This window comes from Apteryx mantelli, chromosome 2, assembly GCF_036417845.1.
Source record: "Apteryx mantelli isolate bAptMan1 chromosome 2, bAptMan1.hap1, whole genome shotgun sequence".
In the NCBI taxonomy this organism is placed as follows: domain Eukaryota; kingdom Metazoa; phylum Chordata; class Aves; order Apterygiformes; family Apterygidae; genus Apteryx; species Apteryx mantelli.
In genome coordinates this window covers 51,426,734-51,442,212 of record NC_089979.1, presented here as the reverse complement: position 1 = coordinate 51,442,212, position 15,479 = coordinate 51,426,734, and the positions used below count along the sequence as shown (strand labels likewise).

The window sequence follows — 15,479 nt, the reverse complement described above, 5'->3', positions numbered from 1 at the left end:
CTCGGTCTAACTGAAGGACCAACTTATCTTTGAAGGATACCAAGGCCCACTCTGTTGGCTAAAAACAAGAATTAGTGGCAGCAAATTCTAAGCAAGTTTGTTTTCACTCCCCCCTCACCTCCAGTTTTCTTTCTTACATTAGGCACACAAGTTTTAGTTTTGTGAAGTCATTTTGCAATATGAACTTCCTATGGACCACAAGGCCACAGACACTGCTCTACAAGGATCCTCTAAGTCTTAAGGGAACTTCATTCAAGCTCAAGTTCAGCATTCTGTCACCAGAACAGGTAAAGCACTTCTGTTTTTCCCCTGCACTAGCCTAGGACACGCCTTGTTATGCTGCAAGGTCTCTTTCCCAAAAGATTATGTAAATGAGTGTTGGGAAGGTGCTAAGTTCACTATGTACCCACCTGAAGATCAAGTCATTAGTATATATACAAGCTTCTCCTGTAATAGGGGAGCACATGCATATAGTTTTCTGTTCAAGCTCTTTAAAGGCTGTTTGAAAAGGATACTAGAACAGAAGACACCGAGTACACCTAAAAAAACCCTGTTCAGACTGGCAGGTTTGTCAAGCATAAAACCTGACCTAGACAGTACATTTCTAATCACTTTGTTAGAAGAGGAAAGAAAGGCACTTAAGCTTGAGATACTCCTTGTTTCTCTGGAGAAACAAGGAGTATCTTATTCCTGTCTGAAACCCCAGCATAAAGAAAATATGACTGAGAACTAATTGGAAGGAAGTTAAGGTTTCACCTTACCTTCTTTTACAGTAAATTTGCACAGAACAAGTCTAATTTATTCCTTAAATTTTACAAAAATGTATACTCCTTGTATTAGCACAATAATAAGTGGTATAGGTCTTATTACAAGCTCCATTACTTCCAGGAAGCTATCACCTAGCATAAGAAATACTTAAAGCAAACCAAACCAGATGCTGATGACATACACAAACCTCTGCAGGAACATGTGACTTCACAGCTATTCACATGCACCAAGCATTGCATAACCAGGGCACATCACAGGAAAGCAGCATCCCAGGCAGCGGCCCTTTTATGCAATAGCAGGAGAGCAGGACGGGGCAGAAGTTTGCTTAGTCTGCCTTGCACAGCACTTCAGCCCACCTGTTTTCACACAGCAAGCGCTCCCAAACCAGCTCGCTGAACCTCCGGTTAAATCCTGCACTGGGACTTTGAAGCAAAGCTCCCTCCTTCTCCCCCCACCCCCAAGAAGTTTCTCCTGTTGCACGGAGGCTTCATGCAGCATTGGATTAGATGAGTAAGGGGATAAGCCGCAGGCATACGCAAGAGGCACCTGGGTACTACGCCTGGCTTTCCCCAGCGAGCCTCACGCCCGCCCCCCCCCCCCAGCAGCCTCTCCCATGGTCTAGCTAGAGCCCCCACTTGCCGCGGGTCGCCAACGGGACAGCCGCCTCCCCCGGCGGCGTCCCCGCTCCCCCTCCGGCGCGCACGGCACCTCGCTGCGGCCACCGCAGCTCCCGGTCAGCGCCGCTTCCCCCCACGCGCACCCGCGGGGCGACACCGCGGCTTCCCTCCGCCCTCCCGCCCGCTACCGGCGCCTTCCCCTCCACAACCGCCCCTTCCCCGAGCGCCCAGGCCCCGCCGGGCGGCCCCGGCCCGGCCCGGCCTCCCGCGCCGCCGGCCGGCACTCACCCGCCGGGGCCACAGCAGCAGCGGCAGCAGCAGGGCGAGCAGGCCGAGGCGGCGGCAGCCGCGCCCGGGGCCGCCTCGCGGGCCCCCCATGGCGGCGCGGGCGGGGACGCAGCGGCAGCACCGGGACGCCGCTGCCAGCGGAGCACGCGGCGGCGGGGAAGGAGGCGGCCGGCGGCGGCGAGGCGGGGGGAAAGCGGCGGCGGCCGGCGGCGCCCGCGCAGGTCCGGAAGGGCCGCTGCTCGGCAGCCCGCGCGATGCCGCCCGCCCCGCGGCGGGCCCCTTCGAGGAGCGGCGGGGGGCCGCCCGCCGCCGCCGCCCCGCCCCTGGGCGCCGCCCCGCTCCGCTCCCCTTCCTCCCCTCCCCTCCGCGGCGGGGCGGGGCGGGCGCCGCGCCTCACGCCACGCCGCGGCCGCGCCTCGCGCCGCGGGGGGGGGTGTCCGCCCTGCCCGGGATCCCCTCCCCCCGCCCCCCCGGCACCCGGCACCTGGCGCGCGCGCAGCGCCCCCAACGGTCGCGCGGCCGTTGCCGCGGGGGGGAGGGGGGAGTCGGCCCCTCTGGGGGAGCACAGGCGGGCTCAGGGCCGCGGCCCGCCTCTCCCCCCCCCAAATCGTGGCACAGGGTGGCGTGTCGCCCTCCGTGCTGAGCCGCCCCGCAGCGCCCGGGGCCCGGCGCGGGCGCCGGCGAGGCCTGCGCGTAGGTGCAGCGCTGGCGAAGAGCTCTGCTCATCCCGGCCCGGGCAGTCTCACGGCCGCAGCTCTGCAGTGAGCAGCTGTGCGCTTGTTCCCTTTCCTGAGCGAAACCACGCTGGGAGATAGCGATAAGAGGCCCGATAAAGTTCTCCAGTTTTGTCTGGGGGATCGGCGCCACGTGACCGCAACCGTGAAGCAGGCAGGAGAGTGGCGTGGGCACAGTAGCCGGTGAAAATAAACACCGCTCGGCCTTGGAAAAGCCGCGCTGGCCCACGCACCTTGTTCCCCATGGCCTGGTGTTGGCAGCAGCGCAGGCAGGTCCCGGGAAGAGCAACAAGCCCACAGAAAACTTCAGGCTGGGAACTCAGACCGGGCCTGTTTAATAACTGATCTACTCATAATTTCTTATTTTAGTTGAGTCTTGTGATCTGCCAGGGTCTTATGATCTGCCATTTCCTGGGAACTGCAGTTGTGACAGCCCGTTTCCATGCTCCGACAGCAAGTGAAGGCTCAGCGAATGCTTCGTATGCCGAGTTAATTTTTGTAGAGCAAGCTGGGCCTCTTCAGAATGAAAAATTCTGTGCAGGTTGTATCAGCAGTATATTAGCAATTTATATTATGAGTATGGAATATTATATAGCTTATAAATGTCTAAGTAGTTTTAAAAATACTGGCTTAGACAAAAGCTTCTTAATTTTTCTTTAAAATTATCGATTCATGATTTTAAAGCATTAGTCTCCCAATCCCATGTGTATTTGACCATGTGGCTAAGTACTATTACAGTACAGCTACAACAAAATGAGAGTAAAAATAGCTTCCCCGACAAGTTTGCATGGAATGAAAACAGTTCTTGGTGTTGATTTCACAGGGTTTTTTTAATGCAGGGGAGTTTGGCTTGCAGCATTTTGTTTGTTGTTCATAAAGTGCTGATGTTGAGTGACCTGACTGATGTAATCACAAATTTAGAAGTAAAGAGGTTCCAGCCTGCTAAATCTGTTTGTAATCTGTCTCAAAGGAAACACGCTAAAAGCAGGGTGTGACACATTCGCAGTTTCTCTATGATTTCCCCACCACCTTCCTGCCTTTGTGGCTGTTTAGTGCACATGATACAACTGGAATAAAATATGTGATTTGGCTGATATTGCCATCTGTTGACAAAAATGTAAGTTGCTCTTGGTATTATAGATTCATAGGCTAATTTAGGTTGACAGGACCAAGGTCCCAGCTGGACTGAGGTCCCAGCAGGGACCTCTGGAGGTCATCTAGCCCAACTTTCTACTCAAAGTAGATCCAGTTAGATCAGATTGCTCAGGGAATTCTCCAGTTGGATTTTGAATAGCTTCAGAGATGGAGATTTCACAGCTTCTCAGGGCAAACTGTTGCAGTATTTGACCACGCTCAGAGTAAACCATTTTTTCTTGTATCTAAAGAGATTTTCCCATGTTCCAGCTTGAGTCTGTTGCTTCCTGTGCTATCACGGTGCCTTGCTGGGAAGAGTGCGACTCCATCTTCTCCGTGTCCTCCCATCAAGTGGTTGTAGAGAGCAGTAAGATCTCTCCTTAGCCAGCTTTCTGCTTAAGGCTGAACAAACCCAGCTTTCTCAGCCTTGCCCTCGTGTGCTCCAGCGCCCCCAGCCATCGCGGTGGCCATAAGCTGGACTTGCTCCAGCATGTCAGTGTCCTTCCTGTACTGGGAAGTGTCGAAGCTGGACACAGCACTTCACAAGTGCCAAATAGGGAGGAATGATGACATCCCTTGACCTACTGGTTACACTCTTGCTGCTACAACCCAGAATGGCCACCTCTGTCACAAGGGCACACTGCTGACTCCTGTTCAATGTGTTTTCCAGCAGGACCACCATGTTCTTTTCTGCAAAATTGCTTTCTATCCAGTCAGTGCCCAGATGATACTTTTCCATGGAATTATTTCATCACAGGTGCAGGAGTTTGCATTTGGTAAGTGCTAATCAAAGCAAAAGCACCTAAAGTTATACTGTGTTTTAATTTTGGTGTCATAAATCAAAGTTTTATTCAGCACTATGCATTATGATCCTTAAAAGGAATAGATTGAGTTTTGACATTTTCTAGGGACTCCACATAAACAAAGGATACAATGGGCATAGTTTTCATAGTTACAAATAAAAAAATGTAAGAACCTTTCAATGCTTGTGAAAAAGGTAAAGGATGGCAAAACTGACTAAACAGAGATGGCATTTTCTTCCCAAATGAATTCCAAAGAGAAAAAATCATTTAAGGATCATAGGTGAGAGTGAACCAATTTATAATATCGCAAACACAATTGGCTCTATTAGAGCAACAATTTCTAGTGTAAATTAAGTCCATCACATCACACTTGTCTACCACCTACAGCATAAACTGAGAGAGGAGGGAATATTTTAATACTTGTCTAAATCTCTGATTGATATTTGTATTTAGATGGCTAAACAAATTCAAGTTGTTTTTCTAGTGCAATCCCTTCAGAGATTGCCAACTCTTTTACACTCAAAAGCTGAAGCCAAGTGGTATATACACACAGACTGATTAATAAACGCTAATCTACCTAAGCCATCTCTAGTCATAGAGGGTTCTGAAATCTTGTGTAATACGGATGCGGAAACTAGAACATTTATCTCTTTCTGTTCCTCCTAGCCAGTGGACCAGTCCCAGACAGGGCATCTGTGCAACATCTCCTGGGGCACAGAGCTGGGTATTCTTTCAGTCTTAATTGCAGCTTTCAGAGATTGAGGATATGGAACTAACTGTATCAGCTCCCTGGCATTAAAAAGTGTAGTTGCACTGTTTCCATGAGTATTACAGAACAGTTAAGTTAGCACCTTTAACTCTGTCATCTTAAAGTTATCTCTTTCCTTCTGGGCAGGGAAGAAGTAGCCCTGAACGGTTAACTTAGATCAGTGTCACAAGCACCTAACAACTCATTGCCAAGTCTGTGGGACATGGCCCAAAAGAGACCGTCCCCACTGCCATCTGCTCTCGCTGAAGAGCGTGGACTGAATTTTGTCTTATAAGGCTCCTTTTAAAACCCAAGATTGTGCATAGCTTTTAAGGACTGTCTGTTTGGAAAGCTAATGGGTAATAGTTATTCTTGTTCTCAGCAGTGTACACAAAACTAAATGCTGCCACGTGGAAGAAGAGGCCAAAATTAATTCGCAGCGTAGAATGCCATTTTGGTGCCCCCATCACACCAAACAAGTCCTTTGGTTGCCCATCAGGACCAAATAAACTGTTTCCCTCACTGAACACCTCCCCTTTGGTGTAAAGGTGTCTGCCTGAGAGCTATTGTAGAATAATTACCTGCTTCGTTTTGTTCTGCTTCTTGGACAGACAGCCCTGAGCTTTGCCTTCAGAAGCGTATGCCTTACTGTGTTTCCATTGCTTTACCCAGTATGGAAGTGAAACTGTGTGCTGCTTTCACTAGAAACTCAGAAGGAGTCTAACGGCAGTGACCTTGCAATTTCTAGATTACAGTCTGTCAAAAGACTTACTTGCACATACAGACTGAAGCACAGTATGTGACCGCTTTGCAGGAAAGTCAATTAAAATGCCCATTGCTGTTTTTTTTCCACAATTTGTTATGAGCCTTTATTATTTGTATTGCGATATCGCCTGGAGGCCATCGCAAGAAGTGGGATCTATGTTAAGCAACACCCTGCACAAGCACATAGGAAAGCATGATACACTCCTTGGAAGTCTTGCAGTCTGTGTGAAGACAAGCTGCAACATGTGGGTTAGCAAGTTTCACCCAATTTCACACACCTCCACTTTTCTGTAGAGCTGATCCAAACCACTATCACATGTTCCAAGAATATTTTTCCAGCTAAACCAGCATAATACTTGTCAAACTGAGGGAGCTGACAGCAATCTGCCTGATGCTGCCAACAGTCAGTTAAATATACATATAATATGCCAGGTGATGCTGAATCAAATCTTTTTATCTTTTCATCATCGTATCTGCCCTAATGTATTTGTATGGCTGCTCTACAAACCTGTTCCACTGTGTCCCTATCTAACCTTACCAAGTCCTATAGTCACTCTTTAATATCATATCCTTTCTGCATTTATCACTGAGGTCATTGGAATATCTTCATTTTTATTACATGTTCTGGGTGTGGTTATTTATTCTCTACTAGTGAAAGCTTGGAACTTGAATTCAAATGATTCAAAGTTTGTTCCGGCTTTGTTACAAACTTGATGAGAGTTCTAGGCCGGTCCCAACCTCTCCAGTACAATTTCTTCTTCTGTAAAGTGGTGCCAATTGTATGGCAACATGTGGTCTAAGATCTTCAAAAAGAGGTAACAGTGAACTGTTGAAGGAAAACACTGTAGAAATGCAGATTATTGCAATAGAGTTTGGGGAGACTACACTTTGCTGTGAGCAAATACATGCAGTGTATACTCAGGCCAGATACTACCCATAAGCACTGCTATGCTAACAAAATTCAAAGTTCACCCCTACTAATAGTTGTATGTTGCTCCTGGTTCCCATTAGCATCTTTAGTTTACTGAGTCCCTTTGAGCACTGTGGTGCCACTTGATGAGTAAGTTAGGATTTGCTGTCAAGGTGGAGAATATGGGCAGGACAGTCACAGGAGAGTCGCTATGGGCACTACCAAAAGCTCACTGAGTGGAGGAGCAGGAGGCAGGTTTATGAGCCACAGCTCACCTGAGGATCAGCCTGTTTACTCATGGACTTTGAAGACCTTTTGTCAATTTTATAAGTTTGTGCCAGTGAATAGGGTCCGGTACAGAAGCATGGCCAAGTGAGAGCCTATAGAGAGACAGCTCTTGGAGGCTTCAGAAAGTGGAATATTTCTTCAACCTCTGTGCTATATAGTCCATACAAACAGACCACAAGATTCTGGTATCTGTTTCCTAAGGCAATATAGGAGCTTGTACCTATAAACTGGACACAAAATAGGCATGCATACATATATACCACACAAGAACACACATGTGCAGTACACATAAAGGTGCAGTCTGTTTCAGATCTGTGTTGTATGCTAGCGTCAGCCTCCATTTGTGCATCCAAGCCAGTGGAACATTTGCTTTGGCAAAAAGTTGTGTGCCTTGCTCCTTCCTCACTTAGCAGCGCTCCCCACTGGCATGTTGCAGATCGCTGTGCTGTTCCCTGCTCCCTGGCAAAGTGCTGCACTACACAGATCTTGTGCTAGCTCTGAACAAACTGATTGGGCATTAAAAGCAGGGGTGCATTAGCCTGGTTAAAATGCCTTGCCAAAATAGCAAGAGTGAAATGGATTATTTGGAGGCAACTTAGGTATGTCCTTGTGAGATTTCATTTTGCCATGCAGCTACGGCCACCATTGCTGGGCGTGTGGTCTTGATATTGAACTCATGGGGGTTAGCATCTCTTTAAACCACTGGAGGGAATAAACCAAAATGTTATTGATTCACGAATTTTAAGATCAAAGGGATTATTATGATCATATTGTATTGCTTCCTGCATATCATACAATTTCCTCCAGTACTTCCTTCATCAAGCACAAAATGTTTCAGGTGAAACACCTATTTTAAACAGAAAACGAATTGGTTTTTAAAACTCAAATGATAAGGGAATCATCTCAAGCAATCTCTTTCAATGGATAATTATCCTCCTCTTTGAAAATCCACTGCTTGAACGTTTGAATTTGTGTAGTTCCACTCTCCCGGCTCTGCATTTTCTTAGGCTTTTGTGTGCAAATTAAGGATCTCTACTACCCGAAATCATTCTTTGTAGTTATTTAAGCCATGAACAAGTCACACCACTTTCTTTTGAGAAACTGAATAGATGAAAATGCTTTATTGAATTGTGGCTGTAGAAATATTTGATGTCGATTCAAAATGCAGCTCATCACAACAGAAAATTGTAGGAATAAGGCAAAAGGCTTGTGATGTCAAACACAAGGTCAAAAATAAAGTTTTCAGTGTAGACTCTTTTTCCCTTTTATAATGAGCATAATCCACTGCATACCATAGTAAGCCTATCAGCAGGATGTAGACATTTAACTGAAGTAAGTCAGATCAGTGTAAAGGTCGGTTTTAGCTTTAGAAATAGTAACAGAACCATCAAAACATATTTGACTAACTGAATAAAAGTACAATCTTATTCCTCTTGGTTCCTAAATTGCCTGTGTGTAATCTTCCCTTCAGATCTAACCTAATGGACATTAATGTCAAAGGGAGTCTGTCAGTGACATCTGGATCTTTAAAACAAACCTTGTTATGTCATGCTAAATTAAGTCTTCCTGTTTTTCAAGCAAGGGCATTAGCTTTATTTGTTTTGCGAATGCTATCTCATCTGTAAAAAGACCTGAAAAATAGTAACAGTCTAATGAATCAAATGGAATAGAACAAAGTGGTCTCAATGTAAATAGCAAATAGAAAATTAATTCTAGTATTCTACAAATGGAAAGAATAGAATGCAGAAGAAGGGAAAAAGACACTGAAGTATACAGACAATTAAGATAATCTGAATAGTATATTCATTTTTATTGGAATGATGATATGGAAGAATGTGTTTTAGCAAAGCAACATTTCTGTTGTGGAATATTAGTCTTACACTGAGTTACACAAAATTCATATAGGTGTTATCAAATGCATAAGAGGGCAGGTCAAAGGAAACTATGGAATTCAGAAAAGTATGAAACTAATATGAAATTTCCAAGGACCAAATGCAGAGCTGCTGTGAGAAGGCACAGCTCCATTTAGTCCCATATGTGCAATGCAATACTGCATTGCTGGAGACAAGAGCCATGTGAATAATCTTTGGTTGGATTCTTAGCATACATTAACATTTAACACCACTGACTAATGGTGTGTAGGGTAATGAGAAGGGTTCCAAACAAAGACAGTATTTTATGTCTGTTCAGTGCTTATATTAAGTGAAATACAAATGGGCCAGTTTTTGTGCTACTTCATTTTCTGTACCACAATTCTGAAATTACTGAGACAACATGAGATTTGGCTTATTTATGGATTTCCCAATAGTCACTGTGATTGGATGAATAAGGAAGTATGAACTATTCTTGCAATTAGGCCCTGACTCTGACACAAATAATCATTGTTACTAATAAAGTGCATTAAATGTGACATGCAACTGTTTGATCTGGTGTGTAATCCTCTCTAGTCTTCTAAACTAAACAAAGGTGGGTGCATCTATAGTGAGATGGTTTCACTCCAAGGAATGAACAGCATGTGTAAGGAGTGTCATTAAGTCAGGAAGTACAAGACTGCCTTTCGTATCATTGCTAAATACATGTCCCTGCACACTGCACTGCAGCAACCATCTTAAATGAAGAGCTCCATACATCTGCGAGCTCTAAGGCTACACCACTGCCACGTCACTGATGATGGGATGCCAGTCCTCTCTACACCCCACCCCTTGCGCTTGTCCCCATCCTACAATGGTTTGATATCAATGAAATAAAGGAATGGTGCTCTGTACTTTTCCTTGACTCATGTAACTTGTTCTTGCTTGCACATACTTTGCACTTACCTGCACCCGATGGGAAGTTACCAGGCTACAGGACCATCATAAGTCTCAGGCAGAGGAGACGGCAGGCTGGGCCCCTGGATTTTAATGTGCACAGAAGCCAGCCTAAAAGCACCATGCTACTGGAGCTGCTGTGTTTGTGTGAAATATATATACATATGGCACTTTTTGAAAAAACACTTTGGCCAGATGTCCTGTCCCAGTTCTATTTCATGTCATTACATGGTACCTACCTTCATCCTGCCGTCTACGAAGTGGATTTGGTGCCCCTTAATTTCTAGCCTAAATTTACTCTTCTGTTGACATGAACTGATGAACAGCTGCTGCATTTCACTGGTGTGTGTGATTAAAATAATCTATTTCCCTACCCCCTTTCATAAATGCATTTTGGAACTTGCAAAGCTAATAGTGTCCGCTTTGAAAGCCTTGCTCAAAAGGCACTACAACTACACAAAGAACTACTGTTAATATTAATGAATCACTTCAGCCAAGAAGGAAAAGCAGGTTTCCTTTTTGGAACAACAAACAAACCACAGTAGTATTTACTGAACACTTTAAAGGTGATGGTGGCTACATAAACACTAAGAGTTATTAAGGTTTCTTTGTGAAAAGGTTAACTGCATGGTGAGAAATGGTATTGCAACTGCCAAGCCCCCTGACAGGCAGAATAAGCACTTTTTGGTTACACAGGACTGTAAGCCAGAAACAGCCCTCTCTTCAAAGGCTCTGAGATGAAAGAAATGCTCCCAACAAGAAGGTTTCCATTCCTAAACATCTCAAGTAGGCTGAGTATTGTCTTAACTGGAGCCAGATTCACCTTCAGTCTGAATGTGGCAGAGTGAGGCTTTGCTCCCAGCCACTGCTGTGCACCTGTGCACCACATCTGCTGGCACTGAGAGCAAAGAGGGAGCTACAGGCCTCTCCCTTCATCCTGTGCTAGTCCCACATTTTAAATTCTGTTGAGAAATAATAAAAGCCAGTTATAGTCCACTATTGCTCCAGAAAAGTGTCCTGATAATTCTGTCCTCTCAGTACTAGCATATGCTACCCATTTAGAAGGTCAGCAGGGCCTCCCTATGGGAAGTGGCATCCCAGATGTTCTTCATCTGTTGCATTAGAGCCCAGGCTGTGGTAGCCAGTCATGGAGGCAACTGGAAACAGGACTTGGAAAGTCCTACTATAAGTAGCAGGAAGCAGACAGGCAATTTCTCATAGATAGGCATAGTTTAAGAAGAAACTGTCTGCTGAGTAGCTGCCTCTCTTGGGTGAGACCACTCTTACAAGAAAATATGCCACATCCTGGCAAACAGGAGAAGCAGTCTGCAGCCACCTGAATGTTGCTATCTCAGTTTGCTTACTCCAGCCATCACAAGGTCACTGTTGGCTTTCCCTATCCGCTCTTCTGTGCTCTGCCATAAAGAAAAAATAGGGACCTTCACCAACAGTGGATGCTTCCACATTTCTCAAAGAGGATGGCTTGATCATTACAGCCTGTCTGATATTGAGAGTATTTATTGCTCACCCCGCATGTCTGGCTACTAAAGACCTTCTAATGATTATCATCCTGCTTTACAAGTGAAAGGGGGCTGTTCATCTGAAGAGTGTAGTTGTTTCCAGCTGTTGATCTGAAGAAACTCTAGGGAGAAAGACCAGTATTAGGGCAGGGCTGCTTAGAGTCCCTCTAGCTTTCTCCAAGACAACACTTTCATCTTCAACCCACTGGGGGCTCCTAATGAATGTAGCCTCTCCAGTGTTGTTTGACAGAGAAGTTAGAGAGTCTAGTCCTGTAAAATGCTGTGCAACTTATGTTCCCAATAAGGCTCTTGAGATTTCTGCATGCTCAGTGTTTTGTGGAATTAAACCTACATAGCCTGGATACTACTATCCTCTAAACATCTTGCATAATTCTTTGGTTCTATACCACTTTGTCTGCAAGTTTCAGTTAGGCGCAACATTATTTTAATTAAAAATACAACAGTTTGAATTACCTTAACAAATAGATTTTTTTGGTGTATCCTTATATTGTCACTGGAAAACTTAAAGTTTTCCTTTCTAATGCTGAATAGACATTGAATAGCAATTGTAGCTTGCAAGCAAAGGTATGTCCACTTTTGTTCTCTTCATCAGAACCATGATTTATTACCTAACTTACCCACAAAAAGAATAACTTTATGATTTGGCAATAGATATGGCTAATTTGCATTTAAGTTAACTACATTAATTTGAGCTAGCTCACTAATTTTTTTTTTTGACTCACTAAAGCAAAAGTGCAACAATTCAGCTGAAGCCCAGACAGATATTTTTTAAATGGGGAACATTTTATGTTCCCTCACAATCATCTTCCCTATCCTCAATTTTTTAAGCAACTTTTCAGTAACTTGCCACAGTTTGAAGGCAGGTAAAGTGCCTGGATCTATGTACTGAACTAACATTGTACCTGAACTCACTGAAGAATAATCTCTAACATGTTTGTGCCTAACAGGACTTAGTATATATTTATACTGCAGAAACTATTGGGATTGATGGTGTGTTACAGCAACATGGTTAAAACATAGCTCCTTACAAAACCTTAACAATTTGCACTGCCTTTCCAACACAGGCACTAGTAACAACCATATCTATTTTAAGCATCTCAATCACAAAGAAGGCCAGAACTGCTGTTAAGAGTTCAGTTTCCATGCCTGCATTAATTAATGGGCCTGTTCGAGGGTGTGGCTGCATGTAATGCTCTCACCAGCTGTTAAAACACCTGTATACTGCGCACTTTTCCTTCATACCCAATCACAGGCCTCGGGAACAAGTACATTGCATAGTAGCTGTGGATACTAAACCATAGGGTCACATACATGTGTGTGGAGAACGTACATCAGATACTTGTATAGCATCTGCACTGTTGTGTCTGACAGCTAAGTTTCTGAAATATTTGTGCCAGTGAATGATACGCTCTGGCTGGTTTGCTCAGTAACCAGTCCTCCCCGGCCCTTAGAAATGCTCATATGTACACCATAGGACTGAGGATGTATCCCACAGCGCTACATACACGTTGCAAACTGCTACCAGCTGTCCCACTGACTCTTGTTCCACAGAGTGAAAGATCCAGGTGCTGCACTGAGGAGGAAATGACATTGCTATTGTTTGTTTGGCAGCTTTTGGCATAATTCGTAATGTTCTGGATCATTTTATGGATCTCCATATAGGAACCAAAAGGTTATCAGAGCCCTGGGCTGACAGGAGGATTTTTCCCAGAGGGATGTCATCAGTGGGATGTCACCTCCAGCCCCACGTGGCGCTTGGAGGTACAGAGGAATCAACAGAGCTGGCAGCGCCAGCAAAGCGAGGGCAGCACCGTGGGGCTGGCCCGAGACCGAGCGAATCCAAACAGCTGCGAGATCTGGGGTGTCCCTTCGGCATGCGCCCGAGGCACTCGCAGGGACCCCATGCAGGTGTGCAGCCATGCCGTTAGGGAGCGCGTGTCTGAAACGGCGGGAGCCCTGGTGTATGCGGGGACACACACACCGCGGGCACAGAGGAGCTAACGTTGGTGCTGGGACCGGTGGGATCCTGGAGTATCGTCAGGGCTGTAGTGCAGATACAGCTTTCAGGCCAAATCCTGCTCTCATTGCAGTCCTTCTGAGTTCAACGGTGCCAGGTGGAGGCCTTAGTGTGCGGCAACGTATACGCGGGGCGTATAGTGGAAAGGCTAATCAATTCTGCAAACTGGTCCAACAAACTCTGCTCAGGCGGGCTAGGTTTACTTTCAGGCTAGTGCGGACAGGGTGCATCTCTGTCAAACCGCATTCGCTATAGAGCTGCATGAGCTTTTCCTTTGCTTTTCCTTTGTGCGGAGCAGTCGGAGGATGCGCTCGTTTTTTGTGAGTTCTGCTGGCAGCTCATTTGCCTGGAACAAAAAAACCTTGTGGTTAGCAAAGCTGAAAGAGTATTTCCAAAACATGGTAAAAGCATTAAAGCTCTAGAGAAGACAGTGCTAGGCACAAAACTAAAATGCCTGTTTCAGTGTTATTTCCACCACCTGCAGTGTTCTTTTAAATCAGCTACTGTTTTAGAGAATGGCAGTGGAAATCCTTTAAAAAGTCGCTTTCCTGCACAGTGTGCAAGTGTCTCTTCAGTCTTCAGGATAATTCTAGCCTAGGACTTGGGTGGACAGCTTGCTTTGTGCTGACTACCCAGGCTAAATGGTATCCCTCAGGCTCCCTATGCCACTGCCACAAAATTAAAAGAGAACATTGCTGTTGATATCTGTGGGAGATGAGGCAGGGCTTTAGGTACCACAGTCCATAAAAATCCAAGGAAAGACTTTTATTGCTAAGAAATAGTCAGTGCTATTCTGTAGGATAAGTAATAGAACATCAGAGAGTTTAGTTTTCTGTATTTATTGAATACAGTTTTGGTAATAGAAAATACTTATAATGAAGCTACTTCTGAAAATTGGTATTTTTGTTTTACAAATGCACTGTCTTGTGTGAAAGAGCATATCATTTTCCAAAAATTTCAGTAGGAGAGGTTATAACCCAAGACTTTTTTATACTACACACCCTCCCTCTGCAAAAACCTTACACATTGTATGACAGTATGAAAACAAAATGTACAACATTAATAAAATAACAAACTACTGTACTAGAGGCACTAACTCTGCTGCCATCAAGTGGAACGATATAGAAACAACATGCACAGATTTTATATTAAATGACCGAAATACTCAGAAAGCAGGTGCTGGATTACTTGCTTTACAAACTTTCATTCGTCCAGTCATAAGACAGAAACAAATACCAGATCATCCATTCACAACTTAACAGACCCACCTGGATATCAAATACATGCAGCAAATAGTTCATAAACACAGCACAAAGGAAGACATTTCCGCAGAAATTTTGAACATATGTTAAAATACCTTGCAGAATAAAGGAAAGGATAAATTTACTGCAGACAATTTGCAATCATTAAAAGAATCTGAAACTATTTCAATGAACCAACAGGTTTGTAATAAAATACGGGAATGATGCATGTAATTTTGAAGTCTTTTTTATATTAGAAATGTAATCAAATTTTCTCACCAAAGGCACCCATGCATACATTCTTCTCACCTGGGCATATCCTCCTTACTCATCTGTTACATGAGACACTGATACAATTTATGACCGATCAAGGGCAATAACAGATTACTATTTCCCTGAAATGCTATCTGGCTAGCCCATGATGACTTATGGCTAGCAATTGCATCTGTGATGCCAAAGGTAATTAGAGCATAGTGTTATTCCTGGTTATTCACAGACTGATGTTTACGTCACAAGCACCAACCAGCTAGTGGCCCCATCTGGCATGCTTATAAATGCCTGTAAACAGAAACTAATGGACAGGATGGTGAGTCCTCAGGAGAGATCAGGGTGCAAACGCGAACCACCACCCAAAAGGTGGAGCCTATATGAAGGGTCTGGCTCCAAAGGTCGGTGCCGTTGCCCTGCCCAGAGTGGTGAGCCAGCACGTACCTTGTTCCTCAGGCATGGGTCTGCTCCTGCCTCCAACAGCAGCGCTACTGTCCTGGCATTGCCGCTGAGGACGGCTGCGTGGAGAGCTGAGGTCCCATTCTGGAAAA

General features: G+C 45.0%; 2 protein-coding genes across 2 annotated transcripts in view; both read right to left on the bottom strand.

Annotated features, from left to right (window-relative positions):
* Positions 1–1,790, bottom strand: part of NPC1 (NPC intracellular cholesterol transporter 1) — a 29,380-nt gene extending 27,590 nt beyond the window's left edge. Inside the window, exon 1 of the mRNA XM_067290633.1 lies at positions 1,674–1,790. Coding sequence (XP_067146734.1) covers positions 1,674–1,763 — 90 coding nt within the window. The 5' untranslated portion in view covers positions 1,764–1,790. The remainder of the gene's footprint in view (positions 1–1,673) is intronic.
* An 11,865-nt stretch (positions 1,791–13,655) lies between these two features.
* ANKRD29 (ankyrin repeat domain 29) overlaps positions 13,656–15,479 on the bottom strand; it is a 29,828-nt gene continuing 28,004 nt past the window's right edge. Inside the window, exons 10-11 of the mRNA XM_067290026.1 lie at positions 15,373–15,471; positions 13,656–13,766 (exon numbers count right to left, since the gene is read on the bottom strand). Of these exons, the coding sequence (XP_067146127.1) occupies positions 13,656–13,766; positions 15,373–15,471 (210 nt within the window). The remainder of the gene's footprint in view (positions 13,767–15,372; positions 15,472–15,479) is intronic.